The following is a 17,654-nucleotide window of genomic DNA, read 5'->3' on the forward strand; positions in this document are numbered from 1 at the left end:
GTACCTTCCCCGGCTCCTTGCTGCTTGAAGTGGGGCTGTTGGCTGTTTCAGCAGTAGGAACAATCTGTAGATGCTACCCGGAAAAATATTTCTTCTGCACGTAAGCTTCTCAATGTGACCCATGTTTACATTTTGTGATTTTGCTGTTTCTTCTTTGTTTAGAGCTCTCACGTCAAAAGGAAGTATAATGGCTTTCTGTGGCCGGGACCTATCAAGTGGATTAAAATACATTGACATAATTATGGAGGGCTAAAGTATGTTGTTATTTGCAGTTTTGTGATTTTTGTCTTATGTCCATGTTTCTGGTAGTCAAGCAAAATTGCCTTGTGGAACAATGAAGTTGTATTTGTCGGTTTGCTAAAGAAATTTGGCCTTCATTAATCTTTCCCACAGACACAGTCAATTTATTTGAAATGGAGTGCTTCGTTCCACAGCATTGGCTAGTTTTAACTGTTCGCTGATTTTCAAGTGCATGTTTTCATCTTGTGGCACATACGGCATTATGCCATAATGAAGAACAGAAAATGAGATAATACAGTACTGGTACACCAAGAAAATTTGCATCCTGAAAATCACACTGAAAAGGCTTAATACCAGGTTGGGGCTTCGTTTGGCTAAAACCACCAACACTCGCTTATGTACTTAATAGTGGCCCGAATAAATGGAGGGCTTCTAGTAATCCAGAAGTTATTGCCATGTACATAGGGCCAGAGGAGTCCGAAGCAAACAGAAGTTGTGTGGTGAACAATGTCGGGGCTGTTCTGCACTTTTTTGAAATCTTATTAAAGAAAAACGTTAAGATAAACTTGAATAAATTTATTTTGGTGTTTTGTTTACTTCCGTTTACCTCCTTTTTTTCAAACCTGATTTTTTTCTGAAAAAGGAAACGTAAGAAAACATACATACTCATTTTCCCCCTAATTTTTTACGTATTTTGTATTAAAATTTTAGGCAAATGTGAATTACTGTAATTATGCGAATTTACTGTAATGATTTACCTCTGATTACTTTTTAATTTTCTCTTAATTTTATAACGAAATTTATAGTTTTTATGATTTTTATATGAAAAAAGTGAGCTAGAAATTAAAATTTGGAATAGTGGAAGGAAATTGTAGGTACTTGCTAACTTTTTAAAACTAAGCTCTATGAATCTGGACATGTGAACCTGCATTTTAAACCGAATTATGCATTTTAGTATAGTTTATGAAATTCCGATGCTCTTGGAGTATCCTCTGATATCCTGTTTCTTGTATGGTGTAATGTAAGATCTCTTAATGCTATACATGGTCAAACATATGGGCTTCCTGTGTTATTGTAGCGATGCATGCGCAGTAACGCCTGTTTTCTGGCACTCCCTGGCAACTGCTGAAACGAACCTATTTCTAATAGGTTGCTGGAAAATATTGCGAATGATGGTATGAAAAGTTACTTTCAAAGTAAATTTTCTTTTACGCAATATGAATTATGTTACATGTTTGAATGTGTAATCAATTTCTTAAATCAGAGCGTTTGACCCTCATTTAAAACTTTACACTTAGAGAACCAGCCACTTACAACTTTGTGCCCAGCAGACCAGACATTTGTGTCATTATTTAAAATTTTACTGGCACATATGTGTGATGTATCTTTAAGTGTAACACATGCAAAGAGGAAAAAAAAGTGTGAAAGCTCAGCTTTTCTTGTAGCTACAATATGTATATTAATTTAAACCATTAACTTCCCTGTTTGTGTGTTTATGCTACTTAACAGTAGTGTTGCTGTGGGCTGACGACGTGACATGTCCTATGCGCTCAATATCTGCTGCTATCAGCTGACTAGATCATGTGACAGGAGCTGTGATTGGCTTACAAAACGCATCACAATCTCGATTTCAGTGCGTCTAAAACTAACGTGGTGAGTTTGGTTGGAGTCGACTTTATACTTTCGTTATACGAAGATGCGCAACATATCACAATATAAAATTGTGAACTGTACATGTTTCTGCACATCAAAGATCTTTTCCAAAGTGCTGGGAAGCTCTACGCTCGTGTATAAAACTTTTAACCATTGAAAGGTTTGACATGTTTTACAGTTCCAAGGGAAAGTATACTGTCACTTAACATGGTAAAATATGTTAGTCCGGGAAAAGTGTATTTTTAATCAGGAAATCTGGGAATCTTTTTTCCTTGTGCGCATATACACCCTGAAGTTGCCCTCTAATATTGTTCCTGAAGTGGGTATTCCATCTCTTCATGAAATGACTATTTGTAACATGGGTTTTTTCTTTTATGTGCTGTTATTGAATTATTATATTGTCTTGTTTCTTTAAAATATAAATAATATTTCACAGACAGTAGGCACGAACCCACACCATACCATTTCTCAGCAGCAGCTTCTTTCTCAGGTGGATGGCTGCAGTCATTGCAGACCACAATAGTAAATTGATAATGTTTTATAGGCAGTGATTTTTTTTCCTTGTAGTTGCCATGGCTGGAAGTGGTGCAGATAGTACTAATTCTAATCACTACCTGCTATACAAATTTTGATAGGTATGGGAGCATAAGTGTAGATTTAGAAACAACTGGATAAACACTAATACAAACAAGGTTGGTTTGTGGTATGAAAGCTGTAAAACTGTTACTGTATTTGATTGTGATACAGAGCTTATGATGGAACGTGAGTGGTGTTTTAAACATCACGTGTGTATTTGCATTTACATGCATGTATCAGTACACTAACACTGTTTGCTAATAACTTGTATAATAATATTTTGTTGCAGATGGTGCTCCAACATCAGTTGATTTTATTAGAGATGAGCAGAATCGAATGGTGGCAGCATACAATTCAGCACATTGTGTCATTTTTGATATAGAAACAGGAAAACAGCTTCTACGTCTTGAGACAAGTCCAGTATGTATTTTTCCTTAGATTTCAGTATAATTTAATATTGTACATTCTGATGGGGTTTGCCGGCCAGTGTGGCTGTGTGGTTCTAGGCGCTTCAGTCTGGAACCGCGTGACCGCTACGGTCGCAGGTTCTAATCCTGCCTCGGGCATGGATGTGTTTGATGTCCTTTGGTTAGTTAGGTTTAAGTAGTTCTAAGTTCTAGGGGACTGGTGACCACAGATGTTAAGTCCCATAGTGCTCAGAGCCATTTGAACAATTTTTTTCTGATGGGGTTTGACAATCATCTGAAGTGTATATTTAAAACTGCTCAGAATTTTATGTTCACCGTAATAAGTAAACTTTTGAGTACTGAGGCTGCCATGTGACCTTGCCAATGGCAGGCTATTGCTGGTGTTGGATATAGTATTGATAGTAGCAGTAGAATGGGATTAACACCCCCCCCCCTCCCTTTTCTTTGTCTTCCATTGTCATATTGTGATTTAGTGCTTCAGTGGGTAAGTGCCAGATTACAGATCTAAAGGTCTGGTCTGTTCTAAGATTTTTGTCACTTACCACATTTCCATCTCTAACAATAAAACATAATGTTAGAATGCTTCCCTACTGCAAATGCTATTTTCAGACAGGAAAAAGATTAGTCGGCTACATGTTAGTAGTTGTAAGCTGATAAACAGCTGTCAGCTAAGTTTAAAATTGGTCAGTTTAAGAAAAGACAGCTTAACAATGCTGCTTCACATATCTCAAGTACATCATTGTGCAGATGTAGCTCCCTCTTCAGGAAGACTGCCTGCAAAACACTTTAATAAATGTGAAGGAGAACTTCGTTCCTTGTCTGTGAAGGCATTGTTAAGTTTTAAGTATCCCTCTCTGGCCAGTATTTTCCAGGGCATTGATACAATCCCTGAAGTGAGATGTATGGTCTGAAATAAGGGTGCCATGAATCTTCATTAATATCAAAATGTTTTGTGTTAATAAATTTCTTTGTATTTATGAATATTTAGAGGTTGGAGGGTACCATGTCTGAAAAGGGTGGCTGTTCCACAAGTTGTGCATCACAGGCCATAACCTTTCCAGTAGATGAAATAAATTTCACCTTATGTGATTCAGGGCCACTGGCTTTCACCCTGTGCTTGTGCTGTTTCATTTCCAGTGTGAAGTGATGGACTTAAATCTGATTGACAATTACAAATTGGCGTGCATTCTCATAGTTAATTCATTTGTTTGGTACACCTATGACATGAGCTGTGAAATACCCCTTTAATTGCCACTCATAAAACTGTATTATGTTATGATTGCATCTGTGTTGCAGTCTTTGGATGTTCAATATGATCAGCCTTGAGAGGTATGGTATGTTTGATTTCAGTTACCCATTTGGTTATTGTAAAAGAAGGAGCAACTTTAATCAGCCTACTCAAACACTGGATGAATTTCTTTGGTGGTACACCAGCGAAAAGAAATATAAACTGCAAATGTGGCAGTGTGAAACCACAGTTTGATTTAAAGGAGTTACAGAAACAAAATTTCATTAAGCACCATCTTTGAGTCAGGCTGAGAATTTTTTCTCTCCTTGTATTGTATGACAACCCTCTTTGTTTCTTTTTTGTTTCTCCTTTCCCCCAGAAGGGAAGGTAGCATTTTACTACCTCAAGTATTGGTGTTTAATCTTACTTAAAGGTAAGGTTGATACTCATACATTGTGTTATGGGACAGAATAGCTGGCCATTACTTATGTTCAGAAAATGAAATTTTCAATACTGGCAGTACACAAACATCAAAGTACATAGTTTTCCTTTTGATAGATTCTGAAAGAGTCTCTCTCTTTATTTCAGTTGTCTCACATGTTAAGAATTATTCTAATTGTAATGTATCTTGTACTATACTGTTAAATGATCTGCAGATATATAGACATATTACATTTTATTAACTGTTTCAGTAGGTACCTGACCATTTTAATTATTTTGGTATGTGGTGAATTTACCTTGAGCAATTTTCCGTGGTACAGATGCATAGATGCAAATAGTAATTGTTGCTGGCATGGTCTCTCCCTTCCTATTTTCTGACACAAGTTTAAAATAATTTAATTTCTGTGAACTTAATTTGTGTTTTGATGAGCAGTTCAGAGCAAAAAATTTGTGAGGTATATCAATTACACCTTTTACAATTGTCTGTGTATGTATTTCAATTTCATTGTAGCCCATCAGCAAGTTTTAGTTGTATGTGAACCTTGCCCATTTAAACTAATTTGATAGTTCAGTCAGATAAGCAGTTTTATACCATTTTGGACAAGAAACAAGTGAGACTTTTTCAAATTCTTGAACTTACTGAAACCTATCAAAAAAGCTTTTAGTAATTCTATGGTAAACTTACTTTCGTGCAATTCTGATCGTAAGTTTAACACATTCATGCATTACAGATTTTGAGGTATGTACCAATAGTGCTGTTTGTTTCTGTAACCAAATTGATTAGTGGCAAACAAAAATATTCACGTTGCTTCCTTATTTGCTACTAATTTTTCTGATTGTTGTGCTTTTATTTTTAAGGAAGTTGACAATAATGTAATGGGTCGCCAAATAAATTGTGTGGTGGCTCATCCTCTTCTTCCATTGACAATCACTGCCCATGAGGATCGACATATTCGATTCTTTGACAACACGACTGGCAAGCTGGTTCATTCAATGGTTGCTCATTTAGACTCTGTTACAAGTCTAGCTGTTGATCCGAATGGCCTGTATCTTCTCTCAGGAAGTGAGTAAAATACATTTGTACCTTGACTTTAATTTTGTATGTGGAGGATTATATGAGCGTACATTTTCATGTAATGGAATTTTGCAGACTATCTGTTCGAAATTAGGATGATGACTATGCAAATCAGTGCAGAAGTAGTCAGTATTTAATGTATATTTGGCAGCCATTTCAGAATTTAGATGCACATTATTTTGAGAATGAAGGCTGTGTCCTGACATATTACTTTTCTCCTCCTCTGTCACTAAACAGACAAATGGGGTAGGGGGGCGGAGGGGGGGGGGGGGTGAGAGAGAGAGAGAGAGAGAGAGAGAGAGAGAGAGAGAGAGACTGTTACTTTGTAACTACTACTTTGTAACTACTACTTCAATTTTTGTGGTCCATGTTCGGTTGACTCCACAAATAAGTTGTTCCATAACCCATCTTCTCACTCATCTTTTCTTTCACGTTGTGTGTGGTAGGTCCATTGAGAGAGCTCCTTTGTTTTATGTATAATTAAGGTTTGATTCATTGTTCTTAACATTTTAGATGCACACTCAAATGATTTTTCATTTTTTGTTGCTCTTTTATTTTTACCCTCTGCCCCTCCCCCACTGCCTCTCTCTCTTCTCCCTTTACACTGTGGCTAACACTTCCCAGGAGTACTTTCTCTCAGTGTACACTCATACAGTAGATTTATTCCATATGGGAGGTGCAACGGGCAAAACGATTGTCACATTAACATACATGTGATGTTGAAGGCAGCGTCCTGTCTTAGGATGTGAAATCATTTGTGGATGAGGGGCTGGTGACATCTCAGCATAGAATTTTGCATTCCAGTACATTGCGAAGTGGGAAAGGAAGAATCTGCAATGTCTGAATATTGCCATGTGGAGAGGAGTGTGGCCAATGAGATGCAACATCAGTTGTATGCCACAAACTGAAAATTGTTTGGAGCTGTATGGAGTTTCTCTCTGTTTCTTTAGTGGATCATAACAAGCATGTTTCACATAGCAACCCACGTCTGCATCCGTAGCATATTGTCCTAGGTGTTATTGAACAGCTTCAAGGCCCCCAAGAGGGTAGGCACACAAGAAGTCATCCGAGCTGTCATGGTAGCAGGACAATAGGGCAACATTTTCGATGTATTAATGGCATCAAGGTAAATGAGATGTCAGGGTGAAGTTTTATAACCTTTATTTGAAAACATTTACATAAAGCACTTGAAATTAGGCCTTTCTGCTTGAATGCATGCCTTGCAATGATGCTAGAGTTACCGTCACACTCGTTTAAACACACCTGGGAAAGTGGAAATTGCATCAGAGGCTGCCATAATGTGCACTATCAGATAATCAGTCCTAATTGGTGTTTCATAGACAACAGGTTTCAGGTGGTCCCAGAAGAAAAAAATCATTGGGCACAAAGTTGGGTGAAAGTTTGGGCCATGCACCATGCCCTATCCAATTCTCACCTTACGTTTCGTCCACATGTATTCGCACTGCAAGTATGAAGTGCGCAAGTGCATCATAGTGTTGGTACTATATTCACTGTAGAGCATTGAGTGGAACATGTTCCTACAACTTGGGCAGAGTTTCTCATAAAAAGATAAAGTATGTGTTTGCATTCAGTCAATGGGGGAACATGTATGGACAGACTAACTGGCCCAAATCTTGATAGCGAAGTGATCTTGGTAACCAAGAACAAAAGTGGCGTGCAGATTTTCCTGTGCCCACATGTGTTGGTTGTGGCTGTTGAACATACCCTCTCATGCAAAGGATGCCTAATAAGTAAAAAGTATGTGGTTCAGAATGTCTGGTTGAATGGCACACCTTTGCAAAAACCACTAGCAGAATTCAGTTTGATATGGAAGGTCATCTGGATTAAGGGCATGAACGCTCTGAACCTTCCGAAGGGGTGCAAATCATATTCGTGCCACACACGCCAAATTGCGGAATGGTCTACACCCATTTCCCAGGCAATATGCCGCAAGCTTCTTGAGCGTGTGTTTTCCAGCAGTGCTAACACCTCATCTTCAAGGCTTGGTGTATGCACTGTGCATTGGCAACCATGTCCCAAAGGCCTTTGCATCTGTAACACAAAATGACTACATCAGTTTTCAAAGTAGGCCTTGAATGCACATGTGCCAGTGGAAAATTTACATTCTGTGAACCTGCTCTCATAGGGACTTGTGGGTGGCAGTAAATGAGTGTGGATCTGGCGCTCAAAGATTTGGAAACCGCCAAACGTACAAACATTGGGCAATGTGAGCCTTTCCATCTGCTGCCCCATAAGCATAGTGCATATCTGCCCTTTCCTCCCACGAATAATGCCCCATTTCCTGTCCACTCTACACAATAACAAACAAATGTCTCCCCATTTGATGACAAACTGATGCAGGGTGAAAAAGACTCCACAATGTGCACAGATGCTGCCCTCTATGCAACACCTATTAAACAGCCATTTGCACAGCCAGAAGGAAAGCATTCACGTTCCAATAAGAGGTGGAAAACCCGTAGTGTTGTCACTTGTGGAATATCCACAACTGTGTCAAATAGAGAGTTTACAAATAAAGGTCATGAAACTTCAAACCTAACATCTCTTTTACCTTAATGTCACATACATTGAAATCGTTGCCCTGCAGACCTGCTACCATGATGTCTTGTACGGCATATTCTGTGTCTACCCTCTTGGCGGCGCGTGACACTGTTTCACAACGCCTACCGCCATACACGTGTGTGTGTGTGTGTGTGTGTGTGTGTGTGTGTGTGTGTGTTTCCACTCAGTGTTATGGCTTCTGAGCTAGAAAGTATGCTGTTTCAGTGCTACAACACAACAATGGTTTAGTGTTTTTGTTGCAGTTTGTCATAGTTAAGTAATGACATTTGTAGTTACAGCTTTTAGACATTGTAAAATATGTGACTTGGATACTTCTGTCATGTGAAAGCCATAGGATAGGAGATAGTGATGTGAGATATAAAGAGAAGGGTAGCAGGTTTGTATCTAGCTACATCCAAACTTTTGCCATTCAAATGGAATTATGAAACAAATCTCTATCTCGAAACTTGTGTGATGCAGTAAGTTATTTCAGTGAGACAGTAGTCAACACAACGTAGAGGAATATGGCTGTTATGCATGCAGAAACTTGACATTGGACACTATACTGTAATTGTATTCATTTTAAAAATGAAAATGTGATGGAGATTCAATTGAGTTAACAAACTAGAATCTTATCTCCAATTGTTGTGCAGTGTATGTAGTGTTCCTCAACCAGCAATCCACAGTTCAAACTGTTAGTGAATACGGAATGTTCTTCATGGTTTTTTCTGACCTCCTTTGATGATAGCTAATAGTTTAACTATTTTATGTGTGTTATTTTACGTAAATGGACTGTGAGATTAGCACCCTAACTGCAGCCGATAACTGCTGCTAGAGAGTGCTATGGTTGCAAATCACAATGAAGATTATGTTACGTGAGATGTAGCAGGTCATTGCTGAGCACGTAGCAACAATGATGGATACAAAGTCAGCAAGATTCGCAATGAAAAACGTGTTGCATGTCAGTACGGCTTTCGTCATGTCACTAGACAGCTACTGAAATCAATTTCTTGTGTAATATTAAGCTACTTGAACAAATTCTATATTAGCTACCAAGCATCATTCAGCATCTTCCTTCTCCTTCGCACATTTTGGAACATATGATTTTCTTTAAAATGCTGTTAACTGTCTCTAAAGGACACACACAGTTCCTTACCTTAGGGTAGAGTAGAGTATTCATCTCTGTAGAATACTGTACAGTTCATAGAAGAAAACATTTTATTTTCTCCAGATTAGTTCAGAGTAGCACGCTGTTCTTAGGAGTTCTTGCATTACAGGATGTGGAATGTGTAACAATTCAAAATAAATCTTAATAATATTTTGGAAAAAAAAACCCCTTGTTGCCAGCCACCAAAACAGTGATAAGTGTAGAAGGACTCAGACTTTTTTTAAAAAAATTAATAAATAAAATTGAATAGCTGAGATTCAGTAATATCTTTCTGCTATGATTATAGCTGGCGCAGAGGGTGGTTTGTAGGTTCTCCTCAGTATTGTTTGTTCTTAATTGTATCTTTTATGTACTGTTGCTATATGTGCAGCGACCTGAGTATTCTAAACAAATTCATTAATAGTTATAATGTGGCGTAGTGCTCATTTGTTTAACATGCAGTTTTTTCAAAACAGGTCATGACTGCAGTATCCGTCTGTGGAACCTGGAAAATAAGACGTGTGTACAAGAAATTACAGCTCACCGCAAGAAATTCGACGAGAGTATATTTGATGTGGCTTTCCACCCATCCAGGCCCTACATTGCCAGTGCAGGCGCTGATGCACTTGCAAAGGTGTTTGTGTGAAGTTATTGGTAAGGAACATGATGTACGACCAGAAAAGTGCAAGACTTTTTAGAGTGCAACACGCGTTTATTGTTTTTAATTTTATTTTTTTGTTCTCGAATCTGGTGAGTTATTCTAATAGGAGGGAAGATGGACAAAGGGAGCGGATAAGTTTTTTATGTTCTCAGTATAATTTCCCTCTTCGTGCCAGTACATCCTTGTGAGTGGGACGGACAAGCGGTTAAAATTGAAGTGTGTTCAGAAGACTAGAACAATATTGTGTTTGTGTACAGTAGATTTCTAAACTGAAATTACTTTGCATTGATCTGCCACATCGTGCTTCTTCGTTTTTGCTCAGTCTGTGCAGAACGGATTTTCTCCCTTTACTTACTTTTTTGTGTTGAGCCCACACTCTTCTGACCAGAATCATGAATATATTTGATAACAGTGATTCTTCAGCTGAAGATTATGCTGAATGTACGATATAACTTTACATCATAAACTGTTAAGAATGCTTTTATTGACAGTCTCTTGATTTTATACACCCAGACTGACAGTAGCTAGCGCAGAGTTTTTGCATCCCTCCCCATTCTCACCTGCTCTATGTGAAGAAATTGAGGAGACATTTTCATTGTAATTGTTATGAAAATTGTGGTATTTCAATTTTGTGATGTTTTTTTTTTCTTTTTTAAAAAGAAAGAAGACTGCACATTGTGTGCAATTGGTACCTATACCCAATTAGCACAGTATTAAATTAAAAAGAATCATAAAATGTGTGTTTAATTGTAAACTACTGTATCTAAAGTAGAACTACTTTGTAGCTTCAGAATTAATATATGGTCATTTCATTTTTAATCTACTTTGTATATTATATGTCAGTAATCTAGAATCAAACATTTTCTATTTACGGACTGTAAATTTATGTTAAACACACAATTTCTCCTTATTGATAAATATTAAATATTTCATATAAATTATTTACGTGTGAAGATTTTTTAACGACCTGAAGCCACATTGGTTGTTGATGACATAATTTGAAATTTATTCTTAATAGAACAACGCCTGTACACTAATGTGAAAAAGGCAATTTTAGTCTTAATTTTTTTTATATTTAGGGCTCCAGGGCTTTGTCCACTACATATATCTGCTCATGGAACAGGTGGAATGTTATTGCGGAGAAAAAAATAAAGTATATGCAAGACTAGGACAAAACATGACACTCATCAATGCATGCAAGTTTTATGCATGCTAGATAAATAAATGATTAAACAAATGATGTAGATGTAGGACCGCTAACTTATTTCGTTAACTGTGTACAAATTGTAAATTATCGATCCATAGAAAATAATGCACCAGTTAGTTACAGAAAAGTGTCAGGCAGAGTTGTGTAATTTATCACTGCACAACTTTGTACTTTTATTTAGCCAATAGTTTCTTGTAGGAAACCTTTGTTTCATTGTGCAGCATTTATTACTATACAATTTTTGATAAGTTACCAACAAAATTAATCTATTCTTCCTTTTATCTATAGTTCCTTTGTAATGATATTTATTTTATAAAATATTTTAAAAGTTGTTTATTATTTATGTATTTATAATGTAAATATCAGACGTAATAATACTCATTTTAGAAAATTGTTAAATTTATTTCTTACAAGCATGTAAACATGTAGATGTGTATTTAATACTCGACCCCCTTTCTTTCTTTCGGTTGGTTGGTTCGTCAAAATGATGACGAATACTTAAAGTATATGTAACTGCTGTTTAAAAGCTGTTGCCCAACATCATATAATTGTTATTTATTAGTTCTACTTGTATTTGAATGTTCATAGCATCGTGCTCCAATTCAAATGGCATAAAATCTGCTGTTTACACATTGTTTTAAAATTTTTATTTAAATGAATAGGCAGATTACTGTTTCTGTGAAATATGTGCTGTTGTAACTGTTCAGTTATCTAATTTTTTTTTTTTTTTTTTTTTCCACGAGTTTGTTCTGCACCTGATGACTTTTCCCTGGAAAATTGAAGTGTTTCGTCATTTGCTTGATAATACATATATTTCTTCAAATATTTGATCTGTTTTATAACTTCGTTGGTGGACATTTATTGATGGGGGGAGCAAAGCATTAAAATCTTTGTTTGTTGGTTTATTAATATTTAATTAATGAATTCATTCAATTTACCAAACCATACCAGAAGTGATGATGTAGAACATACACACTCTGTGACTTTTGCCATCCGAAATGAACAGTGCTTAGTTACACTTGTTAATTCGTGTGGTTGATTATGAAAATTTTAATTTGACATGTATTTTGGATAATCATTGGAACTTTGTCTGAATAATTTCTCAGTAGACATCAGTGAAAGTCTCTGAAACAAACTATCGGAGGACCATATTTCCCCACAGAGATTCTTGTAACAATTTACTCTTTTTGTTGGGGAATTTGTATATGTACATGTAAAGCATCCCAGGTTGAAAAATTCTTCGATATTAGGAAATCTGGCCGACATAATTTTTAAAATGCTTTAAAGACTTGCTTGTAAAATGATCTTAATTTTAATGAGATGTCAGATGTGAACTGGTAATAAATGCAGATACAAATGTGTATTAGAAATTGTTGCTCTGTTTACTTGCCATCAAACATAGTCCTAAAAATTGACATATTCATCTGTGATACATAACTGATTAATATGGAAGTGTCAGATTATCATTGGGTGCTCTGCCTCAATCCTGTAAAAGCGACTTTTCTTTTGGTCATTGTCCGAAAGGATGCAAAATAACTCTGCAACACTCCACATATGTAAGCGTAACAGATCATAGTTAGAGGATTCTGAGCTTCCCATATTGATCATGTTATGCCAGTCATATTTGGTACGCAAGTCATCTTAAGTGAGTGCCAAATTTATATTAAGTTTTATGTTTAGTTTTGTCACAGATGATTCAGTGGTTAAATGCCAGCCTAAAAATTCGAAGATTAAATCATAAGATTCCTTCTTCCATTTGCCACTACTTTTACCTTGGGCAGTAATTTTTTTTACTGTGAAAAGTGCCAAGTTACACAACACTTAGAAGTTCACGTTGAACTGTAGATCCACTTGGAGCTTAATGGGTAAGTCTCCTCAAAGGACAGGAGGAGAAAGGGTTGTACCGTGTACAATAAAGCTCTGCAGTGTTCAAACCAACCTTCAGGTTTCTGATTATTTTACAGACACAGAAGTTGACTGGGTGCGTCTTTTGTGTTTAGGAGATAGAATCTCACTGCTGATTCGGATACGGTGCAACTTATTATTTCACTTTATTTCAAACTGACAAAATTGTTATCAAAGAGTTGGTGGAAGAAGTCACAATCTAATGAGGAACTGTCAGTGTTAGAAACATTTGTTGTATTCTGTTATTTCATTGTTATTGGTAAACTTTTTATCAAGGAAAGTAGTTGGGAACAGCAGCTTCAGTTTTTTATGGTCTGTATTATTTGTTTGGGGAGAGGTACCTGCCCAACTGGAACACAGGATGATTGATGGTCGTGGTATGGTACAATAGTTACTGAACAGGTCCTATCTGCAGTCAACCAAATGTAGTCCACTTAGGTACCAAATCTGGTGTTGTACACTGTATGATGGTATAACATCCACTATATCATTTGACAAACCATAATGCGAGTACACAGGAGGACTACCAAGAAGAGAAAACATATACTGATTGTGAAACGTTTTACGCGAACAGCAGCAACTACAGTGCTGCATTGAGAGAGTATCGCTGATGATTTCATTAAATGGTTTGAAGAAGGTGATGATGAAATTTAAAAACATGGGTGAGCTTGGCGTGGCACCTGGAAGAGGAAGGCTTACTAACCTGCCGGAAGTAAGTTATTGATGAGGTTGCTGTTGCTGTAACTATCATGCAGCACATGCTCTAGGTATTGTTAGTGCTCATGCAATGTCATGAGAATTGTCCATATCGTGGAAAATTTTGTACTTCATTTTACACTAGCAGCCGTATGAGATCCAGATGGTGCTGCAACTGAAACCTGATAATCTACAGCAACATTCTGAATTTGCTCTTGTTTCTTGCACAGAGCAAAGTTGATGACATGTGGCAGGACGATGTTCTGTAGAGTGTTGAGGCACATGTTACACTACAGGATGCAGTGAATACACAGAACTGCCAAATTTGGGGTACTTTTAAACTGAATGTGGTACACAATGAGCCATTGCACTCACTGTATGTGCCTGTGTGGTGTGGATTCAGAAGCATCTTCATTCTTGGTCCTTTCTTCTTTGAGGAGAACACACCCAAAGGACTAGTCAGGTGTACTATGGCGTCTGCATGGTTTTGAGACCACCTTGTACAGCATGTGATTCCTGCTTTGGAAGAGTGCAATTGTGTGGAAACCACTGTTTATATAGAAGATGGTGCAACTCCTCATGTTGCATGCCCAGTAATAATCTACTTAATGCAACTTAGCAAGTTAATCACATTCTGCATCAAGTGTGTCTACAGATGATCGTACCTGGGATCTTGTATAGATGGTTGTCCCTCCGTCACAGAAGGTAGTGCAGGCTGCAACCTCATGGTGCTGGTGATGCTGCTAGTTGTGAAATCATACCAAGAGGAGTCTGACAAGGAAAGGACTATTCACTGTTAAATAACATCTCAAATCAATTTAGGAATGCCACATGTTTATTGCTGGTACTAATCCAGATGTACTCCAGACCTCACTGTACATAGATGTTGCTCCATTTGCCACAGTCCAACACCTAAATTAAATGGTGCATTAAGATTGTACAATCATTAATGCACATTTGCAACCAATTCTCGTGACATTATCAAGATTCGACTGCAATTTCCTGTGTCGTCTCTTAATATTTAACTGTTCTTTGGAAGTTTGTGATGACCGTGTTTGGCATGTGTTCATTAGCATTGGGCACCAACCCCACTTTGCTTCCATGTGTGGTACGGCTCCTACAGCCACTTGGAACGAACGCTCAGTTCCATATCACCTGCTGCCACATGTACGATTCCATGTCACTGAAAAATACATCAGTCCCTTGGGCAGTAACCCAAGTTGGGTACCGCTGTGCAACATTATGGAATCGTACACATAGAATAGTGTATGTTGTATGTCGTGGGACGTGTGTATAAGGCGCTACCCAAAATATCTAAGAATTTCATTTTAAAAATCAGAAAAATATACTTACGTCCTAATAGCCTCCCTTCAAAGTAGTCACCCCGGGCATGTTTGTAACAATCCCAGTTTTGTTCCCATTTTTGGAAGCACACCTGAAAATCGGCAGGGTGAAGTTCATTCAGGACCTCTTGAGATGCCACTTGCATGTCTTCAGTACAGTCAAAACATCAGCCTTTCAACGCCATTTTTATATTCGTGAACAGTTAGATAGGCTAGGTATGGCGTGTAGGGAGGTCTGGGGACCATTGCCATGCCAATTTTTGTAAGGAACTCATTCACGGGTGAGGTGTGCACGGGTGCTTCGTCATGGTGCACCCACCAGTCGTTCTTTTTCCACAACTCTGGCTGTTTGCACCAAACATTTTCCCCCAGTCACCTCAAAAGTTTCTGATGACAGTCCAACCAGCTGGAACTGACATCTTACTTACTATTCTGTCATTGACAAAAAAAAAAAAATTAACAATGACTTCATGTTGCTGTGAGCTTGTCAAGCTCCTATCAGCCTCGTAGAAGATGGTGTTTTCCATTGTGATGATTGCTGCTTCATTACAGAGTCATAACTGTAGACTTAAGATTCATCACATTACAACTCGGGATAAGAATTTTGGACACACTCGAACTCTTTGTTGCAGCTTGGTGCAGTCTGAATCCCGAGGTTTCATTGATCGATGCTAAGAAGACAAAGGATAAATTTTGCTGCAATTAGTTTCATGTTCAGTTAGACTAGAATTTGTTGATATGTAACGTATGACATCCCAGGTCTTTTACAAACATTGTGAATTGTCTGCCTTTGTTCTTCATGAATCACATCGCGCACGTTCATAATCATTTCTGGTGTTGTACATGTTGACGGTCGACCAGAACACTTGTCATCTTCCTCAGTGTCTTTACCTTCCTGGAGGTGCTCGAACCATTCAGATTTTGTTGTGTGACTCGATGCACTCTCAGCAAATGCCTCTGTCAGCGTTAAACTTGAAACAGAATTTGATACAAATCTGTTGCTCCCTCATGTCATCCATTTTACAATTTACAGAAGCACTGAAACACATCCTGACACACATTACATCTCACAAATGCGTGTGCCAAAGCTGACCCAAGTTTGTGGTGCAGTAGCAAAGATGGGTACCCAAAGACATCTAGTGGCAGAATGTCGCACTGCTACTGGTTTGACCGGTATGATGACGTTCTTGAATATTTTGGGTAGCACCTCACCAACACGTTATCTCCAGAGGTTTTCCAGATGCATGGCCTGCGACATCACCTGACCTGAATCTCTGCGACTTTTGGCCCAGCGGATATTTAAAAAAACAAGTGTACCAAGGACGTGATCAGTCTCTACACTATCTGAAGGCCAGTATACGGGAACATGTTACTCAGATTCCACTGGAAGTGCTGCAAGCAACTGTTGATCACGTCATTTGATGGATGCAGCATCTTGTCAGTGTCTCCAGTGCTCATATTGAACAATGCGTAAACTGTAGTTAATAATAAAATCAACATTGTGCCTTTCTCACTTGTTTGACCTCCTTTGCCAATGTCCTGTTCACAATCCATTACATATGGGACCTTCTGTGTGTCCTTCTTGCATTCACAGTGCCAGCTTTGCACCTGGTGGATAAAATTTGAATTAATTTGTTTCCAGCACACATAGGTTCCACATTAATGCATTAAAATATCTACAAAGTTTCACTTCCATACAGTAATTATGGCCCACACTGGACCTCTGCGAGTAAAAACAAACACTGTCTGAACAGAACTTGAAGGCTCAGTGGTACCGACCAGTTTCCGTGTCTTTGTCAGCCCTTAGGTGTCACCAGGTGTGGATACAGAGAGGCTTGTGGTGAGCGTACTGCTCTCCCAGGTGTCGTCAGTTTTTTTGTGACCGGTGCAGCTTCTTCTCACACAAGTAGCTCCACAATGGGCCTCACACGGGTTGAGTGCACCTCGCTTGCCAGCAGCACTCAGCACGCTAGGACGGTGACCCATCCACGTGATAGCCTAGCCCGACAGTGCTTAATTTGATGATCTGGTGGGAACTGGTGCTACCACTGTGGCAAGGCCATTGGTTAGTTGCACTTCAATTATAACCATCTAGTGTATTAGTACTGCAGACATGTTAAATTTGGAAGAGAGCATACATTTTCATGAAACTACTTGTGGTGATACACTCAATTTGAATAACTTACTTGTTGCTGTTCCCCCCCACCCCTCCCCCCCCCCCCCCCCCCCCCTATGAACCATGGACCTTGCCGTTGGTGGGGAGGCTTGCGTGCCTCAGCGATACAGATGGCCGTACCGTAGGTGCAACCACAACGGAGGGGTATCTGTTGAGAGGCCAGACAAACATGTGGTTCCTGAAGAGGGGCAGCAGCCTTTTCAGTAGTTGCAGGGGCAACAGTCTGGATGATTGACTGATCTGGCCTTGTAACATTAACCAAAACGGCCTCGCTGTGCTGGTACTGCGAACGGCTGAAAGCAAGGGGAAACTACAGCCG

At 38.4% G+C, this 17,654-nt stretch overlaps 1 protein-coding gene across 2 annotated transcripts in view; it reads left to right on the top strand.

Moving 5' to 3' along the window:
- The window catches only part of LOC124619334 (striatin-3), an 86,470-nt gene extending 73,885 nt beyond the window's left edge, over nucleotides 1–12,585 (top strand). For both annotated transcript variants that reach the window (XM_047145644.1, XM_047145645.1), the window contains exons 11-13: nucleotides 2,759–2,889; nucleotides 5,425–5,629; nucleotides 9,824–12,585. In XM_047145644.1, coding sequence (XP_047001600.1) covers nucleotides 2,759–2,889; nucleotides 5,425–5,629; nucleotides 9,824–9,993 — 506 coding nt within the window. In that variant the 3' untranslated portion in view covers nucleotides 9,994–12,585. The remainder of the gene's footprint in view (nucleotides 1–2,758; nucleotides 2,890–5,424; nucleotides 5,630–9,823) is intronic.
- The last annotated feature ends 5,069 nt before the right edge of the window (nucleotides 12,586–17,654 follow it).

This window comes from Schistocerca americana, chromosome 6 (assembly GCF_021461395.2).
Source record: "Schistocerca americana isolate TAMUIC-IGC-003095 chromosome 6, iqSchAmer2.1, whole genome shotgun sequence".
Classification (NCBI taxonomy): Eukaryota; Metazoa; Arthropoda; class Insecta; order Orthoptera; family Acrididae; genus Schistocerca; species Schistocerca americana.